The sequence below is a fragment of the Elgaria multicarinata genome, chromosome 4, assembly GCF_023053635.1.
Source record: "Elgaria multicarinata webbii isolate HBS135686 ecotype San Diego chromosome 4, rElgMul1.1.pri, whole genome shotgun sequence".
Taxonomy (NCBI): domain Eukaryota; kingdom Metazoa; phylum Chordata; class Lepidosauria; order Squamata; family Anguidae; genus Elgaria; species Elgaria multicarinata.
Genome location: NC_086174.1, coordinates 28,387,344 through 28,405,190, shown reverse-complemented (window position 1 = coordinate 28,405,190; position 17,847 = coordinate 28,387,344). Strand labels below are relative to the sequence as shown.

Genomic DNA, 17,847 nt, shown 5'->3' with positions numbered 1-17,847 from the left:
CCTAAGGTTTATCCCTGGATCGTCCAGAGGTCAAACCTGTTCATCTAGGTGACACACAGGGGATCCAGTGCTCAGGCAGGGGTGAACCCTGGATGATCCCAGGATAAACCTTAGGTCTAGCTGTGGCCATAGACTTCAATTCGGTTTAAAATGGTACAGCCTTCTTGGACTGCTCCATTTCAGAATTCAGATCGGGAAACATATCAATAATCATAGAATCATAGAATAGCAGAGTTGGAAGGGGCCTACAAGGCCATCGAGTCCAACCCCCTGCTCAATGCAGGAATCTACACTAAAGCATCCCTGACACATGGTTGTCCAGCTGCCTCTTGAATGCCTCTAGTGTGGGAGAGCCCACAACCTCCCTAGGTAACTGATTCCATTGTCGTACTGCTCTAACAGTCAGGAAGTTTTTCCTGATGTCCAGCTGGAATCTGGCTTCCTTTAACTTGAGCCCGTTATTCCGTGTACTGCCCTCTGGGAGGATCGAGAAGAGATCCTGGCCCTCCTCTGTGTGGGAACCTTTTAAGTATTTAAAGAGTGCTATCATGTCTCCCCTCAATCTTCTCTTCTCCAGGCTAAACATGCCCAGTTGTTTGAGTCTCTCTTCATAGGGCTAACCAGGGCTGAATAGAGAGGAACCAGTACCTCACGTGATTTGGAAGCTATACTTAGAATCATAGAATCATAGAACAGTAGAGTTGGAAGGGGCCTACAAGGCCACTGAGTCCAACCCCCTGCTCACTGCAGGAATCCACCCTAAAGCATCCCTGACAGATGGTTGTCCAGCTGCCTCTTGAAAGCCTCTAGTGTGGGGCCTTCTATTAATGCAGCCCAAAATAGCATTTGCCTTTCTTGCAGCCGTATCACACTGTTGGCTCATATTCAGCTTGTGATCTACAACAATTCCAAGATTCTTCTTGTTTGTAGTATTGCTGAGCCAAGTATCCCCCAGCTTGTAACTGTGCATTTGGTTTCTATTTTCTAGATGTAGAAGTTGGCATTTATCCCTATTAAACCTGCAATCCCCATATTCTTTCTGAAGTGGTACAGTCTCAGGAGGTTATACCATGAGAATTTTCTGAACATGTAGATTAGCTTCAAATTGCCATTGCTGTTAACTTCACACTACATGCAGCTGAAAGAAACACTATGTAGAAGCTTCTCCTCCTAGAGAATACATGTAGCAGGAGAGTGCATTGAATATGAAATTCCCTCTTCATCACAACAGTTAAAGCTGCAGGACCCCTTCCCTCTTTTTTATCTGGTCACTCTAGTATAGCTCCTGCAGCTTTAACTGTTGTAATGAAGAGGGAATTTCACCAGGTGCTGCATGCATACAAATGATACCTGCTGAAATTCCCTTTTCTATACAATGGTTAAAGATACAGGAGCCCTGTCCTCCTTTTCATATGGTCACCCTAGGGGTAAGGACTTATTGCTTAGACAAGAAAAGATGAGAAAGCAGGGTGGGAGATGTGATAGAGGTGTATAAAATTATGCATGGTGTGGAGAAAGTGGATAAGGAAAAGATTTCTCCTTTGCTCAGAATGCTGGAACCCAGGTTCATTAAAGGAAGTTGAATGGTAGAAGACTCAGGAGGGAAAAAAGGAAGTACTTCTTCACAAAGCACATAATTAAACTGGGGGATTCACTACTGCAAGATGTAGTGGTGGCCACCAAGTGGGTTGACTTTAAAGGGGATTGATTAGGCTAATTAATGGAGGACAAGGCTATCAATGGCTACTAGTCATGCTAACTCTATACATTACATCCAGTGCCATGAACAGTATGCCTCTGTATACCAGTTGCTGAGGGACATGGCCAGGTGAGTGCCATTACAGTGTTGGCTTTGCTGGTGGGGCTCCCTCAGGTTGCTCACTGTAAGAAGAGAATACTGAACTAGATAAGCCTTTGGTTTGATCCAGCATGGCTCCTCTTCTGTCCTTAGGTAGTTCTTTCTGATCTCCATTTTACAGATAAAGAACTGAGGCTGAGAGAAAGTAATATCCTCAAGGGCGTGAAATTCAATGGGGGAAAGAAGACCACAGAATATACAAGAGTATCAGATTGGTTCTTATCAGTAAAGCTTTCCTTTCAGCTGATAAAAGTTTTTAGGCAGCTGTTTCAGACTGTGAAATCTCTTTAAATAAGATAGAAATTGAACTCATCAAAGCAGGAAAGTCACAATAAGTGGCATTTACGATTTCACACATTCATTTATTTTAGTGCTGCGACTAGAATGCTCATTTCCCATTAAGACAGGAAATGGAAAAAGACAGTGCTGAGTAGCTTATAAGAAATATTAACCTAATAGTCATATAAACCTAATAGTCATATACTAATGTCTATTAGGTTTCTTTTACTAATTTCTTTGAACGAGTTCAAATCTCCAGGGCCTGATGAGCTGCATCCTAGAATAATAAAGGAGCTGGCAGAAAAACTCTCAGAACCACTATCTATTATCGTTGCGAAATCATGGAAGATGGATGAGGTGCCGGACGACTGGAGGAGGGCTAACGTCCCTATCATCAAAAAGAGCAAAAAAGGAGGAACCTGGGAACTACAGACCAGTCAGTGCAGGACAAGGAATAACGGGCTCAAGTTAGAGGAAGCCAGATTCCGGCTGGACATCAGGAAAAACTTCCTGACTGTTAGAGCAGTGCGACGGTGGAATCAGTTACCTAGGGAGGTTGTGGGCTCTCCCATTCAAGAGGCAACTGGACAACCATCTGTCAGAGATGCTTTAGGGTGGATTCCTGAATTGAGCAGGGGGTTGGACTAGATGGCCTTGTAGGCCCCTTCCAACTCTGCTATTCTATGATTCTATGATTCTATGACATCCATCCCTAGGAAATTTTTGGAGCAGATTATAAAGAAGTCAATCTGTAAGCACTTTGAAAATAATGCAGTGATTACTAGAAGCCAGCATGGATTTGTCAAGAACAAATCCTGTCAGACTAATCTGATCTCGTTGTTTGATTGTATAACCTCCCTTGTGGACTGTGGGAATGCTGTGGACATAATATATCTTGACTTCAGCAAAGCTTTTGACAAAGTGCCCCATGATATTCTGATCAACAAACTAGCTAAAAGTGGCCTCGATGAAACAACTATTAGGTGGATCCACAGTTGGCTACAGAATCGGACTCAAAGAGTGCTTATCAACAGAACTTTCTCAAACTGGGGGGAGGTAACAAGTGGGGTACTGCAGGGCTCAGTCCTGGGTCCAGTGCTCTTCAACATTTTTATTAATGATTTGGATGAGGAAGTACAGGGAACGCTTATCAAATTTGCAGATGACACAAAATTGGATGGGAGGTTGTGGGCTCTCCCACACTAGAGGCATTCGAGAGGCAGCTGGACAACCATCTGTCGGGTATGCTTTAAGGTGGATTCCTGCAATGGGCAGGGGGTTGGACTCAATGGCCTTATAGGCCCCTTCCAACTCTACTATTCTATGATTCAATGATTCTAATTTAAAATAAGGAAGGTGAGCATGAGACCACATTAAATGTATGCTCTAGTGAAGAAATGTTTGCACCTGTCATAACTTTTAGCACTATACAAGTGCTTAATTCTGTATTTGACTACAGGAGATGCATTGAGATATCAGTCTAATTAAGCTGGAGATAAAAAAGAAAGAAAGAAAAAAGAGTACAGTTTTTGTGAAAACAAAATTAATGGCTTGACATCATATATGAGCCAGAACAGTGGAAAGTTTTCTCCAAGGTCAGACTAAGGAAAACATTTTTTGCATAATAAAATAGATTTATTAGAAGCAACCTGCCATTATTTTATTTGCAAATAATTCAGTTTTGATATTTATTGATGATGAAATTGGAAGTTAGTTTTACCTTTTATTTTTTATTTTTCCTCAGGCACAATCACACCATTCCTATTATTATTATTATTAATAATAATAATAATAATAATAATAATAAGCAGCAGGAGCTACTGTTTTTCTTTTCTAGTTCCTACTGTCAAGTATAGCCCAAACTTCTTGTATCAGGAAGCTTGGTGGTAACTAACTTTATACAATGAATAAAAGGAGATAATATAAACAGTAGCTTCAAGGTAGATTTAGACAAAAAGTAATCACTAAATTCTCACCTGAGGCAAATCTACACTTTAGACCAGCCTTCTGCAACCTGCTGCCCTCAGCCCAAAATACCTGGAAGGCACCAGGTTAGGGGAGACTGCCTTAGACTTATAGTCCATGCAATACCTGGTTTTGTTTAGCTTGGAAATAAGCGGAGACATGATAGAGGTGTACAAAATTATGTGGAGAGTGTAGACAGGGAGATTTTTTCCCCTCTTTCAAAATACTAGAAGCCGGGGTCATCCCATGAAACTGATTGCTGGGAGATTCTGGACAGAAAAAAGGAAGTACTTTTTCACATAGTTAAACTATGGAATTTGCTACCACAAGATGAACTGATGGCCACCATTTTGGATGGTTTTAAAAAGGGGTGGATAAAGTCATGAAGGATAAGGCTATCCATGGCTGCTAGACCTGATGGCTATATGCTACCTCCAGTATCAGAGGAAGTATGCCTATGTGTGCCAGTTGCTGTGGAATATAGGTGGGAGGGTGCTGTTGCACTCATTTCCTGCTTGTGGGATCCCTGTGGGCAGCTGGTTGGCCACTGTGTGAACAGAATGCTGGACTAGATGGACCCTTGGTCGGATCCAGCATGGGTGGAACTTGGAAGTAAATTCAGTGAGATCCATTGGGTCTTACTCCAAAGCCAATAGGCATGAGATTGAAGCTTCAAACTGGTTCAGCTTGAACCGTTTCTCCAGGGAGCTCAGATGTAGTTCTTTCAGAGGGCGTAGAGAACACTGACAGAAATTTCAGTGCCATTATATTTCTCAAGATTCTGTGGGAGAAACCACGACACCATCCAAAACTATTTTGTGTTGATATGCTCGTAAAAGCCTGCCATATGGTATGTTCCACTGTGTGAGGCTGTGTATCCTTTGACTATGAAATTAAATATAGCACTATCACCCTTCCACAACCACTTGGAAGTCTGGGGAAGAAAAGGGGTTGTTATGTGGTAGGGCTCAGTCATGTCATCATTGCTTTCCCATGAGCTGAAGGCTCTTTGTGGAATGCTTTTAACATATTCCTACTTGCCAAAGTCTACTCTCTCTTAGGAAAAAGCCAAACATAGTAGTAGAGTACATCCTTTGCATGCAGAAGGTCCCAGATCCAACCTCTGACAATTCCAAGTCTGGCTAGGAAAGACCCCTGAAGAGCCATTACCAGTTAGTGTAGACCAGGGATGGGCAAGTTGTAGCCTTCCAGATAGTGTTGGGTTACAGCTCCCTCACTATTGGCTATGCTGGCAACAGCTGATAGGAAATGTGGTCCAATAACACCTTGAGGGCCTTGAGGGCTATGTGGTCCAATAACACCTTGAGGGCACCTTGAGTTGCTCATCCCTTGTCCAGACAATACTGAGCTAGATGGACCAAAAGTCTGGCTTGGTATAAACCTTATGTTGTCTATGTTATCCCTACATTTTCTATGTTCTACTCCCAGCCTGGCATTTACAGCAAATGGTTACCAATGTTCTTGGGTATAAGCTGTTCCCCTGTAAATTCGGATAATATAAGTAACATGCACTCAAGAACAGGATGAAGCATTATTTTGTAAAACAATGAATTTTATTTTGAGGGAACATATCTAGCAAAACTTTTGGCATCAAGGGTCCCTTCTAAACTTACTCTATCTACCAAACTTCCCAAACTACCACCAGCCATTTGACAGGTGAACTCATAGAATTCTCACACATAGCCTCACACCTGCTCTACTTGTGTAAAAAAATATGTATGTGTGGACTATAGTTCTAATTCAACAGAGGCAGTAGAAAAGAACTAGAACAAGGCATTCCATATTCGCTCCTAAAACCAGCTATCTAGGTGAGGTGATGTGGCCAGAATATATTACTTGCTCCTGTGTAGCTTCCATGATTAGCATAGCAGTTTTGGTTGTTGCAACACTAAACTGCTGAAAAGAAGAGCTTTGGCTCTGTTTAATGTAGGATCCTCTTTCTCTCTGGAATTTAACATCCTCCACTAAGAATACTGCCCCATAGGGTGTGCGTGTGTAATGTATAAAAAGACCAATTCACATATGCAAAGCAATTGCATGCGACTTCTCCCATGTACAAGATCATACGGGGGAACGTAAATGTGACCAGGGTGGATATACACTCCTGCTTTAAAACGGTTTATAACATTTGACAACTGTTGGGGTCCATGTCACACTCCATATACAGTTTTCAACACATTTTTAAAAGTGTTTTATCTTGGTTGGTGTCCACAAACACTCCTGTGATTGACAGCTGCCCAAAGTACCACAGCAGTCCTGGAACATAGCAATCCTTCCTTCGTGAAGGAATCATGAAGAGAAAAATGGATGTGGTTGACAAGTACAGGCCTTACTCACCCAGGTTTATATGAGTAGTAAACATGTTATAAGAGTGTGTGTTGCCACAAACAGGTAAGGTGAAGAAGGAAGAAGTGCCACTCTAAACACACAGTGAGCATGTACCAAAGAGCTGTGGTCAAAGATGGCTCCCTGTAATGGTGAGTACCACTGGTGTGGCCATGGCAAGCATGATTGTTGTGCAAAGACATGTTGTTGTTGTTAGCAATTACATGTATTTGGCATTACTCATGTCTGGCACACAATAGCCAACATGGAATTATGAAACTGGGACTCTGGCCACTTCCAAACTCCACTGCTGCTAGTTCGAAATCCTCTTGCCTCCAGGTTTCTAAACGCCACAACACACAGCACCCTTCTTTTTGGTTCCGTCAATCACCCCAGCGCAGGAGGCACCTGTTAGTGCCACCTTGTGCGCCGGGAACACATCCACCTGCCCATGCACGCGTGCGCACAGAAGCCCCATCTACCCGGAGCGGCACCTGAGTCTATACTGGGGTGACTGCTGCGTCGCTCCGCCCCTCCTATTGGCCTCCCCAGCCACTGACCCTCCCTCATTTCTCTCCCCGCCCCCTCTTTCCTGGGGACAGACGCCACATGGGGAAACGGTTAACCCCTCCTCTCCCGGGGCTGGGAGGCACGTCCGTGGTGCGCTTTTGCCAGCGCCGCTCGCTCTCCCCCCACAGCTCTCTGTGCCCTGCCCAGTGAGGCGGGCCCGGATGCTTGGCTTTAACCCTTCACATCCTGCGGCTTCCTTCGTTGGCCTCCCCTCCCCCACCAGCGGGTCGGCCGAAGGAGCGGCAGAGCCGCCTGGCACCCTGTTGTGCCCGGGGTGGGCGGCGTGAAGGGCAGCGGCACGAGCCGAAAGCAGCAGCAGCAGCAGCAGAAGCGTGAGGCGCTGGGCGCTCCTCCCCCTCCCCAGCCCGGCGACGACGGCGGCGGCAGCAGACGAAGAGGGAGGGCGCAGGGCGCAGACATGGCGGCCAACATGTATCGAGTGGGAGGTATGTATGTATGTGTGTGTGTGTGTGTGAAGAGCGGGTATGGATTCGGGGCGAGGTGGGGGGGTCGTCCGCGGGGCGCGCCGCGCGCCTCCCCAGCGGCGCCCTCGGCTCCGGGTTGCGGCCGCGGTCGAGAAAGCAGGGCCTGGCGCCGGGCCGGGCCGAGTTGGGAGGGAAAGGAGCGGCGGGTTGGCCCGTGGCCGGAGGAAGAAAAGAGCAAAGGGGCGTGCTGACTGGGAAGCCGACGAGCTTGGCGCAACACCCGCCCCCCACAGGGAACCCAGCCCCCTGATTCCTTCCGACGAGGGGACCTGACGAGGGAGGCCACAACCCACCTTTCCGGGAAGGAGGAGGAAGAAGAGGAGGTGAGGAGAGGGGAAAGCGCCCCCCCTCCTCCTCCTCCTCCGGGAACCCGGTTTGCCAGGGACCGCAGCCTCTGCAGCTTCCAACAGCAACCATCCACCTCCCCCCACCACCAGTGATTAATTTATTGGGGATGCGGGGGTGCGGTGCGGAGCAAGCTGACGAGGCTCCCGTCTGGCTGCAAACGCTTCCTTTCATCTTTGGTGTGAAGGGACCCCCCTCCACGCAATCAGCAGTGAAAGAAAGGCGCAATGAAATGCATTGGGTAGACGAAGCTAAGGCCACCATGTTCGAATGCGCCTACCCTCAAAGGGCGCATAGGATTGCAGTTTTGCAGCGCAATATTTGTGTACGTTTACCTGGACTGCCGTCCCAGGGAGTCCCGTGGGGCATATCCCCCCCCTGCGGCCATTTAGGTGATGCATTGGGATTGTAGCATCGCATTAAGCATCTAGACAAAAAAGAGGCTCGAGCGGTGGGATGTTACAAGATTGTGGTACAGAAGGTGGATAGAGAGTGAATTCTCCCTTTCATTACGCTAGAACTGGGATTGGGCTGTTCACCCAGTGAAACTGGCTGGCAGAAGGAACTGCTGATTCACGCAGGGGCCCTGTTAACCTGTGGTATTCACAGCCACAGGATGTGGGGATGGGTCTAGAAATGGCTGTTAGCCACAACAGCTAAATGGAAAGTCCTGATTATGGAGACAGTGTACTTTTGAATACCAGTTGCTTGGGGACAAACTTTGGTGAAGGACTCTTGTCTTTCTTCTTTGTTCCTGGGAGCATCTAGTTGAGCTAGATGGACTTCTGGGCTGATCCTGAAATGTCCTATCTGTGCTTCAAAGGGTGAAACAGGAGGAATCTCTGTTCCCAAGTACCTATTCATACAAAAGGCAGCTTGCTTTTCTCCATGTGATTGGGTATCCTTGGATATACATACAAGAGACTTGAGTTTGAAGTGTCAACGTAACATAGCAAGATCATTTTCATGATAATTGAGCTGTAAATAAATAAATAATACACAATGCAGGGGAGAAAATGTATGAACCAACACTAAGGCCTAGTACTTGCAAATGGGAGATGAAATGGTCAACTGCACCCCTTCACATTGCATGTTAAGGCTCATATGATGGAATACCCCACTCCCCACCAAAAAAATTAAAACTCTTATGCATGGAAAATGAACTAGTATGTCGCAGGAAGACTAAGGGTACATCTACACCAAGCAGGATATTCCACTATGAAAGTGGTATATAAAAGGCAGGTGCCACAGTACTGCTTTATAGTGGAACTGAAGTGCACTGAAAACTGTTGGGGCCCATGACACATACCACACACCACTTTCATAACACTTTCATAGTGTTATATCCTGCTTGGTGTAGATGTGCACTTCAATACCGCTATAAAGCAGTGGTATGGTGCCTGCCTTTTATATACTGCTTTCATACTACTTTCATAGTGGGATATCCTGCTTGGTGTAGATGCGCCCTAAATCTCTTCTCTCCCAATATGCTAGTTCTCTATGTGCAGGAGTAGTTTTTTATATGGAGGAGTAGTGTGAGAGGCTGCCTCCAAAACCTGCCATAGTATCGCTTCACCCCTACTTCAAGGAGACATGGCTCCAGCTGCCGTAGTCCATAAATGATGACACCAGGAAATGACAGCAAGCTGGAACCACCTGTTCTGGTGTGTTGGACAATGGTCTGATAATGGGATTGGACTTCTTGTGTGGGTCCTGTAGGGCTTAATCAGAATGAAAGTTGCAAAGATATAACTGAACAAACATGTCTTTAGTAAGAAATTATTGAAAACATGCAACAATATCCCAATACAAATAAATGCAACAATTTGCCCCTCTGAGTCCAAACAAAAGTATAGATTTCATGCTTGCAACTTTGCAGTAGGCAGTTCCAAAGTGTCTTTGGATTCCTCAAGATGTGGGATGCTTTTGTGGTCCCTTTTGTAGATTCCTTAACTTCACTCCACAGGACAATCCACAATTGGTAACTCAGACAGTGTAGTTCAATCTATTAGTCCTTGTACAAGGTGATAAGAGCCCATAAATCATAAATCAGGAGGGATAGAAAGGGTCAGGAAGAGAGAACCAAGAGAGAAGGAGCCTGAGAAAGCAAGGCGAAAGAAGGGGACAGTGTGCTGCAGGAGTGAAAGAAATGGAGGGGGCAGGGAACCCTTGAGGCTTGGGTGGCCTGAGGTCCAGCAAGGGAGACAGGAATAGAAGTGGGGGGACTTTTCCTCCTGAGAAAGATAAAGAAGGGAGCGAAGGACTGGAAGGAGGTGTTGGGTCTGAGTGAAGGGAGCCGGATTGCAACAGCGTTACAGTAAATACAGAGACCTTTGAGCAGCCTTCCCCAACTCCCATTAACCCCAGCCACCATGCCGGCTGGGAATGGTGCGAGATAACACATTTGGAAAATGCCTGGTTGGGGACGATTTCCCTTGAGTCTGTGCTGGTTCAGGGAGGGAAAGCCATGGATACTTTTGATGCCACAGCTGGCCTTACAGGCTTTAAAAGGGGATCAGTCCTGGAGGAGAAGGCTATCAGTGGGCCTGTTCAGACAACATACCAAGCCATGGTTGGTCCGCTAACCCCTTTGCAGCAAATGGTTAGTGAGCATGTTTAAACCGTGGTTTTGTAGCCAACATGGTTAGAAATAGTTCACACAACATGCTAAGTCATGGTAAAGTTTAGCTTAGAATGCTTAACCACTGAGGCTTAGCATGTCGTCTGAACAGGGTCAATAGTTACTAACCCTGATGGCTATATGCTACCTCCAGTATCAGAGGCGCATTGCCTTATGTACACCAGTTGCTGAGGAACATGGGCAGGAGGATGAATTTCCCATGGGCAGCTGGTGGGCTACCTTGTGAACAGAATGCTGGACTAGATGGGCCCTTGGTCTGATCCAGCATGGCTCTTCTTATGTTCTTACATTCATTCTGTTAAGAGAACCCCTTCCTGCAAATGGAAACCATGTTGCCATAATATCTGTCTTAAAGTTAGAATTCCTTCCTTGCTGCACTTTCTGAATAAGTTTATTCATAATCATAATCTCACAAATTTTACCAATCCCCTGCTTTTTAGTCAGTTGCTTTGGAGATTTCCCATTACATGCTATACGTGACTTTGCAGTTATATATAATTGTTTCAGAAGGTCTTTGTGCATAAATCCAAGGTCATTTGGTTCAAAAAGATGAAGAACCATCACTTAAGGAATTACCAGCAGTTTAACTTGAAGACATTGCTGACCATAATCTGCAAGCCTTGTGCGCTTCTGTGTTTTCTATTCTCACCATACTAGATATGCTTCTGCCCCCTTTTCCTGTCCCATCTCCACACAATTGATCCAAATATGCAAAAATAGTATATAGTACAACCCCTTACTGGACAGTATGACTTCAAACTGCAGGTACAGGTTGCATGTTTATTTGTTCAGTAATGGAAATGCAAAGAAAATGGTTTGGGATGTTTGTGTGTTTGTTTGATACATGATTTTCTTTAAGTCTTTATACTTTAGACTTAAAGTAGTGCAGTCCAAGAAAGGACAGTATCTTATGTTATCTGTGCATATTTGAATTAGCCCTGAGTTTCTACCCCTCCAAGAGGCTGACTTGTAACTAGTGTTGCACAGCTACTGGATATTTTATATTCAATGTCCTGTATTTCCGGATCTCAGAAAACTACTCTGTTAGCAAGGCATCAGCAGTGGAATAGAATATTTCATTTAGACCTAGATCTTACCTTAGCTACAAATGCATTAGGTGCATAAATCCATGTCTGTTCCTCAGTTCAAGGGTGAACTGAGAAAAGTCATATACTCTCGGTCCACGTGGTATTGTTTCAGTTGCTTCTCCTGACTTGGAATAATAGTGCACTGTTTCTCTTGGTCAGGAATAGGGATGGCTGGACTCCACCATATCCAACTTGTCAGATGCTTGCCCTGCCACTGTCCGGGAGCATCTGATGACGTCACAAACCCATCCGGAGTCTCCATTGTGCACAACAATGGAGGCTCTGGAAATTATGTATTTTCTCCATTGCATAAATGACGGTCGTAAAGTCATTTACACAATATTGAAGGCATGACTGCTCCTATTGTGCATAGCAATGGAGGCTCTGGTTGAAGGCTGATAGTTGCTGGATGCACCACATCCACACGCAGATGTAGGGAAGTCCATTGGATTCCCAGACCCAGTCAGGAGCCTGCAACATCCCTAATCAAAAGAGGTTGGATGGGTAGCTTGCAATAGTGCTGTGAGGCTCTTTTCAGTCCAGAGAAAGAATAATTAAATATTCTTTCCCCTTAGTTGTAAAATGGAATGAGATGGAGGGATGGGCACTTAACTACTTGCCTGTGGCACAGTTGTACATTGCTTTGGGCATTTGACTAATTGCACCTTTCCAGGAGCAAAGAACTGGAGTCATTAACCTGACCTAATCTTGAGTATCTCACTAATGGATAGCCTGGTTCTGTGACCATGAATGAACTTCATTAGCAAACAAACTTGTTTTTCTTTTTTAAAGCTAGTTGTCTGCTCCCTGAAGTGGCAATTGCTCTTTAACTTCCTTCTGCCTCCAAATTTTCTTTGCTGTCAAAGGGAGATAGTCTATTCAGTCAGTGAAGTGAGTTTAATGTTGCAATCCTTTACTCATGTACCTGGGAATAAACCCCATCTAACTCATAAGAACATAAGAACACTTACTTCTAATAGTTGTATATAAGATTGCAGTGCTGAATTAGGAAGTAAATACATCCTTAAGGGGCAGTTCAACTTTCCCTTAAATGCTCAAATGGGTGGAGTCAAGAAAGTAGTGCAAGCAAGACAGGTGTGGCAAGAAATTGTGGCTAATGTATAGCTGCAATTCAGAGAATGATTTGTTGGTTTTATGTTCTCTTTATTTCTTTCTGCAATGTTTAATTGTTTTTGTTTTGTTTTTTGAAAAATTCTTATCAGCTAATCGGGCAGCAGATTTTTTTTTAACAAAATATTATTTTTAATATAAGTACTTGGAAACAACTGCAAATGGGCAGTACCATCTTCAAAGGAGCAGTCTCCTTTTTCTCTTATGCAGGACAGGAGGAATGCTACTTATGAATCTATGACCTGACCGCTATAGCCCATGCATACATCATCTACAAATAAGAAAGGAAAGTAGACTTTTTCCTTGAGAATTATTGTTTTTATTCATATACAAATTAAATTAGTTAATTAATAGATTAATCCTTTTTTAGACTGTAATCCTCTGGCTTCTGGGACAGCATCCCAGAGGTCGTAGGATAAGCCTGTGCCTTATACAGAGTCAGAACTTTGGTCTATTTAGCCCAGTATTATTGGCAGTGACTGGCAGCAGCTTTCCAGGGTTTTTAGGCAAGATTTATTCCTTGCTATACCTGGAGATCGAACATGGGACTTTCTGCATGCAAATTATAGTCTCTCCCTGTTCAGATTTCCTCCATGGATACCGAGTGAGGTCTGCCCACTTCCAGTGCCTACGGAAACCTCTGTGGCACTTGTCCCTCTGAGTTCCAAAGTTGGAGCTTTGACATTGGCAAAGGCGAAAAGGGGGGCAGAATAGGGAAATCTAAAAAGGGGGAAAAATAGGAAAAGCTTATCATCCTGCTCTGTATGGTAGATTTCACAATCCTGAAGATAGCTAATTGCATATTATCATTTGAGACTCTGTGTTTGCAGCATTGCTATGACTATGTTTTATCTATCCTTGTAACATATAGAGGGTTTTTTTGCATGTAGTTGTATCCGATGTTACCACAACTGGTTGTACTTTCAAGACACAAATGGTGCTTATGTCAACTTGAGAACTTGTGCTTTCACTTGCCACAGCAAGCTTAGTTTGATGTACATTTACCTACATTTTTAGTTTATCAAACATATTCTTATCTTGAGTTTCATCTGGTTTTTGCAACAATTGTGGGCCTGTTGATTCATTTAGGGATATAATTTCACTCCCATTGATAAGAAAGGGAAAACATACCCTTTCCCACCCCCCAAAAAGGAAAAGTGGTGGTCCTCCCTCCTTTTTATTCTGCAAGCGCAAGCCTGGAAAGGCTTTGGATGTAGAAGTCCTTCCACCACCCCCATTTTGTAGGATTGCTCTGTGCAGCAACAAAGATTTCTTGTATTGGGCAAGAGCCCTACTCTTTACCGTCACAACATTATCATCATCATCAGCAACAATCTAATGTAGTATAAGAATTGGGAAACTCAAGATTCAAATCTCAGCTTAACCATAAACTCTTCCAATTGTTGCAATGGTTTGGAAAATGTAGAAAACCACTTGCTACAGCCTTGCTAAGCCTACTCCCTTCTACCTATTTTGTATGAGTCACGATGAATAAGGAAGTTATTTCAGCTCTTTACTCTGTATTGCTGCTCAGTACACCTCTTTGTTGATGCTGATATTGAATATACAGGTTAAGCATTGCGTTTACTTGCCACTGTTTAGGGTTTAAATTCAAACACCTCCTGAGTATTATTTTATTTTTATTTAATTTTCTACCTCAGTCCCAGAAAAGTATTATACAACGATGCTTATTTTCCAAAAGATAACTGCTTGAAGATGGGCTGTTACATGTAATTGAGAATTGTCTTTCTGTTGTGAACTACAATTTCCCAGTTCCCACAGAACGTTTACTTTTTAGCATTTTTGTATGCTAATTTGTACATCTATAGCCAAATAGCCAGGCCACATCTGGAGTACTGCGTCCAGTTCTGAGCGCCCCATTTTTAAAAGGACATTGACTAATTGGAGTGTAAGCAATGGAGGGCAACTAGGATGTTGAGGGAATAAAATCCTATAAGAAAGGGTTGAAGGAGGTGGGTATGTTTTGCTTGGAAAGAGATGACTAAGAGGAGACATCATAGCTGCCTTCAAATATCTGAATGGCTGTCATGCAGAAGATGGGCCGGACTTGTTCTCTGATGCTCCAGAGGACAGGACTAGAACCGATGGGTGGAAATGACAAGGAAGCAGATTTCAGCTGAACATTAGGACAGGAATCCCAAATGTGGGGATCCCCAGCAGCACCCAAAATTCAGTCCACTCCCTGCCGCCTTCAATTTTTTTAAAAAAATATAAAAACCAGAAATTTTTATGGTAGTCTTCTTTCTCTCCCTTTTTAGTCTCTAGCCTTGCTCTTTCTCTCCCCTCTACCTTGTGGCTTTGCTATTCATTCCTCCTTCGTAGTCTCTACCTTGCTATTTCTCTCCCCACCTCTGTTATCTTGCTGTTTATCTCCCTTCTACCTTTTTTCTTTGCCATTTCCCCTTTCCTCCTAGCCTCTAACCTCATAATTTCTTTTCTGGCCCCTATTTAGCTCAGTTTTGACCAGCCAGGCCCCCACAGCAGCCATTCTGTGAATTATTATTATTATTATTTACATTTGTATACCACCCCTTAGCTAAAGCTCTCTGGGCTGTTTACAAAGTTCAAAACATTGAACATTTAAGAAAATAGATATACAAAGTTTAAAATTCGTAAAAACATGAAACAGATGGACTAGATGATCACCAAGGTTCCTTCCAACTCTGAGATTGTATACTGTATCTTTTTAGACAAAAATAAATCCCACCCAGTACTTGCTCATGACTCTAGGATATTTATTCATTGGTGCTTCTTGCATATATTTCAGTATGTGAATGGTTTCTTGCAAGCTCTGGTAAAGTAAATTTAATTATGGGCACTGTTGGAGCTCCAGTTAACTCACATTGAAATGAATGAAAGTTGGGCAAGCAGCAATACTCTTGGTAGTAAAAGAGACTCAGGGCCTTGCTAGACCTACCTTAAAATCCGAGTGTTTAGAGGGGCCAGCCTGTGCTAAAAGTAGCACGGGCTGTCGCTCCTCTCTACACGCAACATGCGACGGGATCTAGGAAAGCCCCGTCACGTCCGCCATTTTTATTTTCAGTTAAAGGGGCTACGTGCGCAGGAGCGCACCACCGCTAAAGGTAGGTGGGTTTTTTTTTAAAAAAATTGGGCCCCCTGCTAATATTTCCTCCGATTTCCTGGCCTCCGATCCCCCCCGATGTCCCAGCTTCCATTTCCCGCTGCCGCCGATGTCCCCAGCCTCCGATTCCCACCGCCGCCGATGTCCCTTGGCCTGTGATGCCCGCGTGGTGACGTGGCAGGCCAGGGGACATGGCGGCGGTGGGCATCGCAAGTCGGGGGACATCTGCGGTGGCAGGTATCGCAGGCCGAGGGACATCGGCGGCAGGAAACGGAGGCCGGGGACATTGGCGGCGGTCATCACAGGCCGGGAGACATCGGCAGCAGCGGGAAACGGAGGCTGGAGACATAGGCAGTTACCCCGAGCCCAGGGAGGGTTGACCCCTGCCTGAGCCTGGGATACCCTGTGCGTCAGCTGGACGCACAGGGATGAGCCCAGGCCTCGCACCGGGCTAAAGCCTCGTCTAGAAAGGCCCTGTGTATATAGTAAAAGGTTGTTGCGTTAAATTAATGTGCCAGAAAATATTATTGAATAGAGAAGCCATGGAAGTCTAAATGTTAATTCTCTCATCTAATCTTTTATTTTTAGGTTGCTCACTTTCTGCTGCAGTTGGGTGGGTTAGCAAAAGACCACCTAGGTTCCCACCTGGTAGAAAGTTTTAGGTGTCAACTTTGCTAGCACCAGACTAATTCATTTCAGTTGCAAAAAAGTAAATCTTTGGTTCAGTACATGAATCTCCCACGGAGGAAAATTTAAGCCACTGTATAAATCTTCTCAGAACTGAATCATTAGAAGTTCTACTTGGTTAATCCTGGGAGATGCGGGAAAGAATTTATTCATGAACTGTATAGATCTAAACTATAATGCCACATATTTTATTGTGTCAAAGATAAAAATCCACGTTGGTTGTAAGGCAACTGTGTTTTATTGAGCCTAATACAGCTGTATGGAAAGAGTCCTACAGACAAAGAACTTCTCTACTGGCAGTGTGAAAAGCAGGTATATTTATATACAGTAGCACCTTAACCAATTAGCAGTTGGCAAAATTCTAAAGCTAAACAAAGACAGATCAAAGAAAACTTCTTCATTATACCTTATCAACAGATGGCCCATAACTCTTCTAGCAATGTCAGATTGACCTGGATGGTCAGTCCTCCTTATCAAGCTAGCTTATTTGTCTTATACTATATCCAAAGGTCTTGACAGTTAGAAATTCCTGTTAAGCATTTCCTTCCAGTTCAGCAGTTTCAGCATTACAGCATATTCAGGCACATACATCATTCCAATCCCATCATGCAGTTCACTTAAAAGAACCAAACTACATACAGAGGCCTACGTACAGAGCAAGGCTTGTGTCCTTGCTTTCTCAGCTCCTCCCTTTGGGCCTACTAGGCCCAGCAACCACATTAAACTTGCAATGCCATCAATAGTGCAATTTCTCTTTTTCTTTCTGTTCCTCAAGCATTTCTGACCATTTGCTTCAATTCTGTCATTGTCACAGCATTAGTAGTAGATTTAATACAGCATTTTAGCAAAGCAATGATTGCATGGATTATTACTATGCAAGCAACGATTTACACCAAGCACAAGCATAATTATTTGCAAGATTTTAGCACCAGTGGAGCCAAACCTATTGCTAAACCAAGAGCAGATGGACCAGGGCGCTACATGGACGGCTTTTGCCATGTCATTGATCTTTGTAGCATGGTTATCAGGTATATATACACAACATTCCTTACCCACAAGGGTGCAGACTCCGCCTTGAATGGCTAGAATGTAATCTAAGGCGAAGTGATTCTGTAACACCATCTATCTGATCTCTTTTTGTTCAGCAGCTAGGCTTCCAATGGCATCTGCAGTTTCATTTGCCATAATTTCAATTACAGCTTGCAATCTAATAACAGCTGAGCCAATTCTATTTGCACTATACATAGGGAATAATCTGCCACCAAGCTGTTGACCATCAGAGAATGTACTTTGTGATTTTTTCTTTGGCATTTCTAGCATTCCTGATTTTACCTTCAGTAAGATGGTCA

The 17,847-nt window shown here is 44.0% G+C and overlaps 1 protein-coding gene across 1 annotated transcript in view; it reads left to right on the top strand.

Annotated features, from left to right (window-relative positions):
- Positions 1–7,371: 7,371 nt before the first annotated feature.
- The window catches only part of MTA3 (metastasis associated 1 family member 3), a 155,687-nt gene continuing 145,211 nt past the window's right edge, over positions 7,372–17,847 (top strand). Inside the window, exon 1 of the mRNA XM_063124000.1 lies at positions 7,372–7,464. Within this exon, the coding sequence (XP_062980070.1) occupies positions 7,437–7,464 (28 nt within the window). The 5' untranslated portion in view covers positions 7,372–7,436. The remainder of the gene's footprint in view (positions 7,465–17,847) is intronic.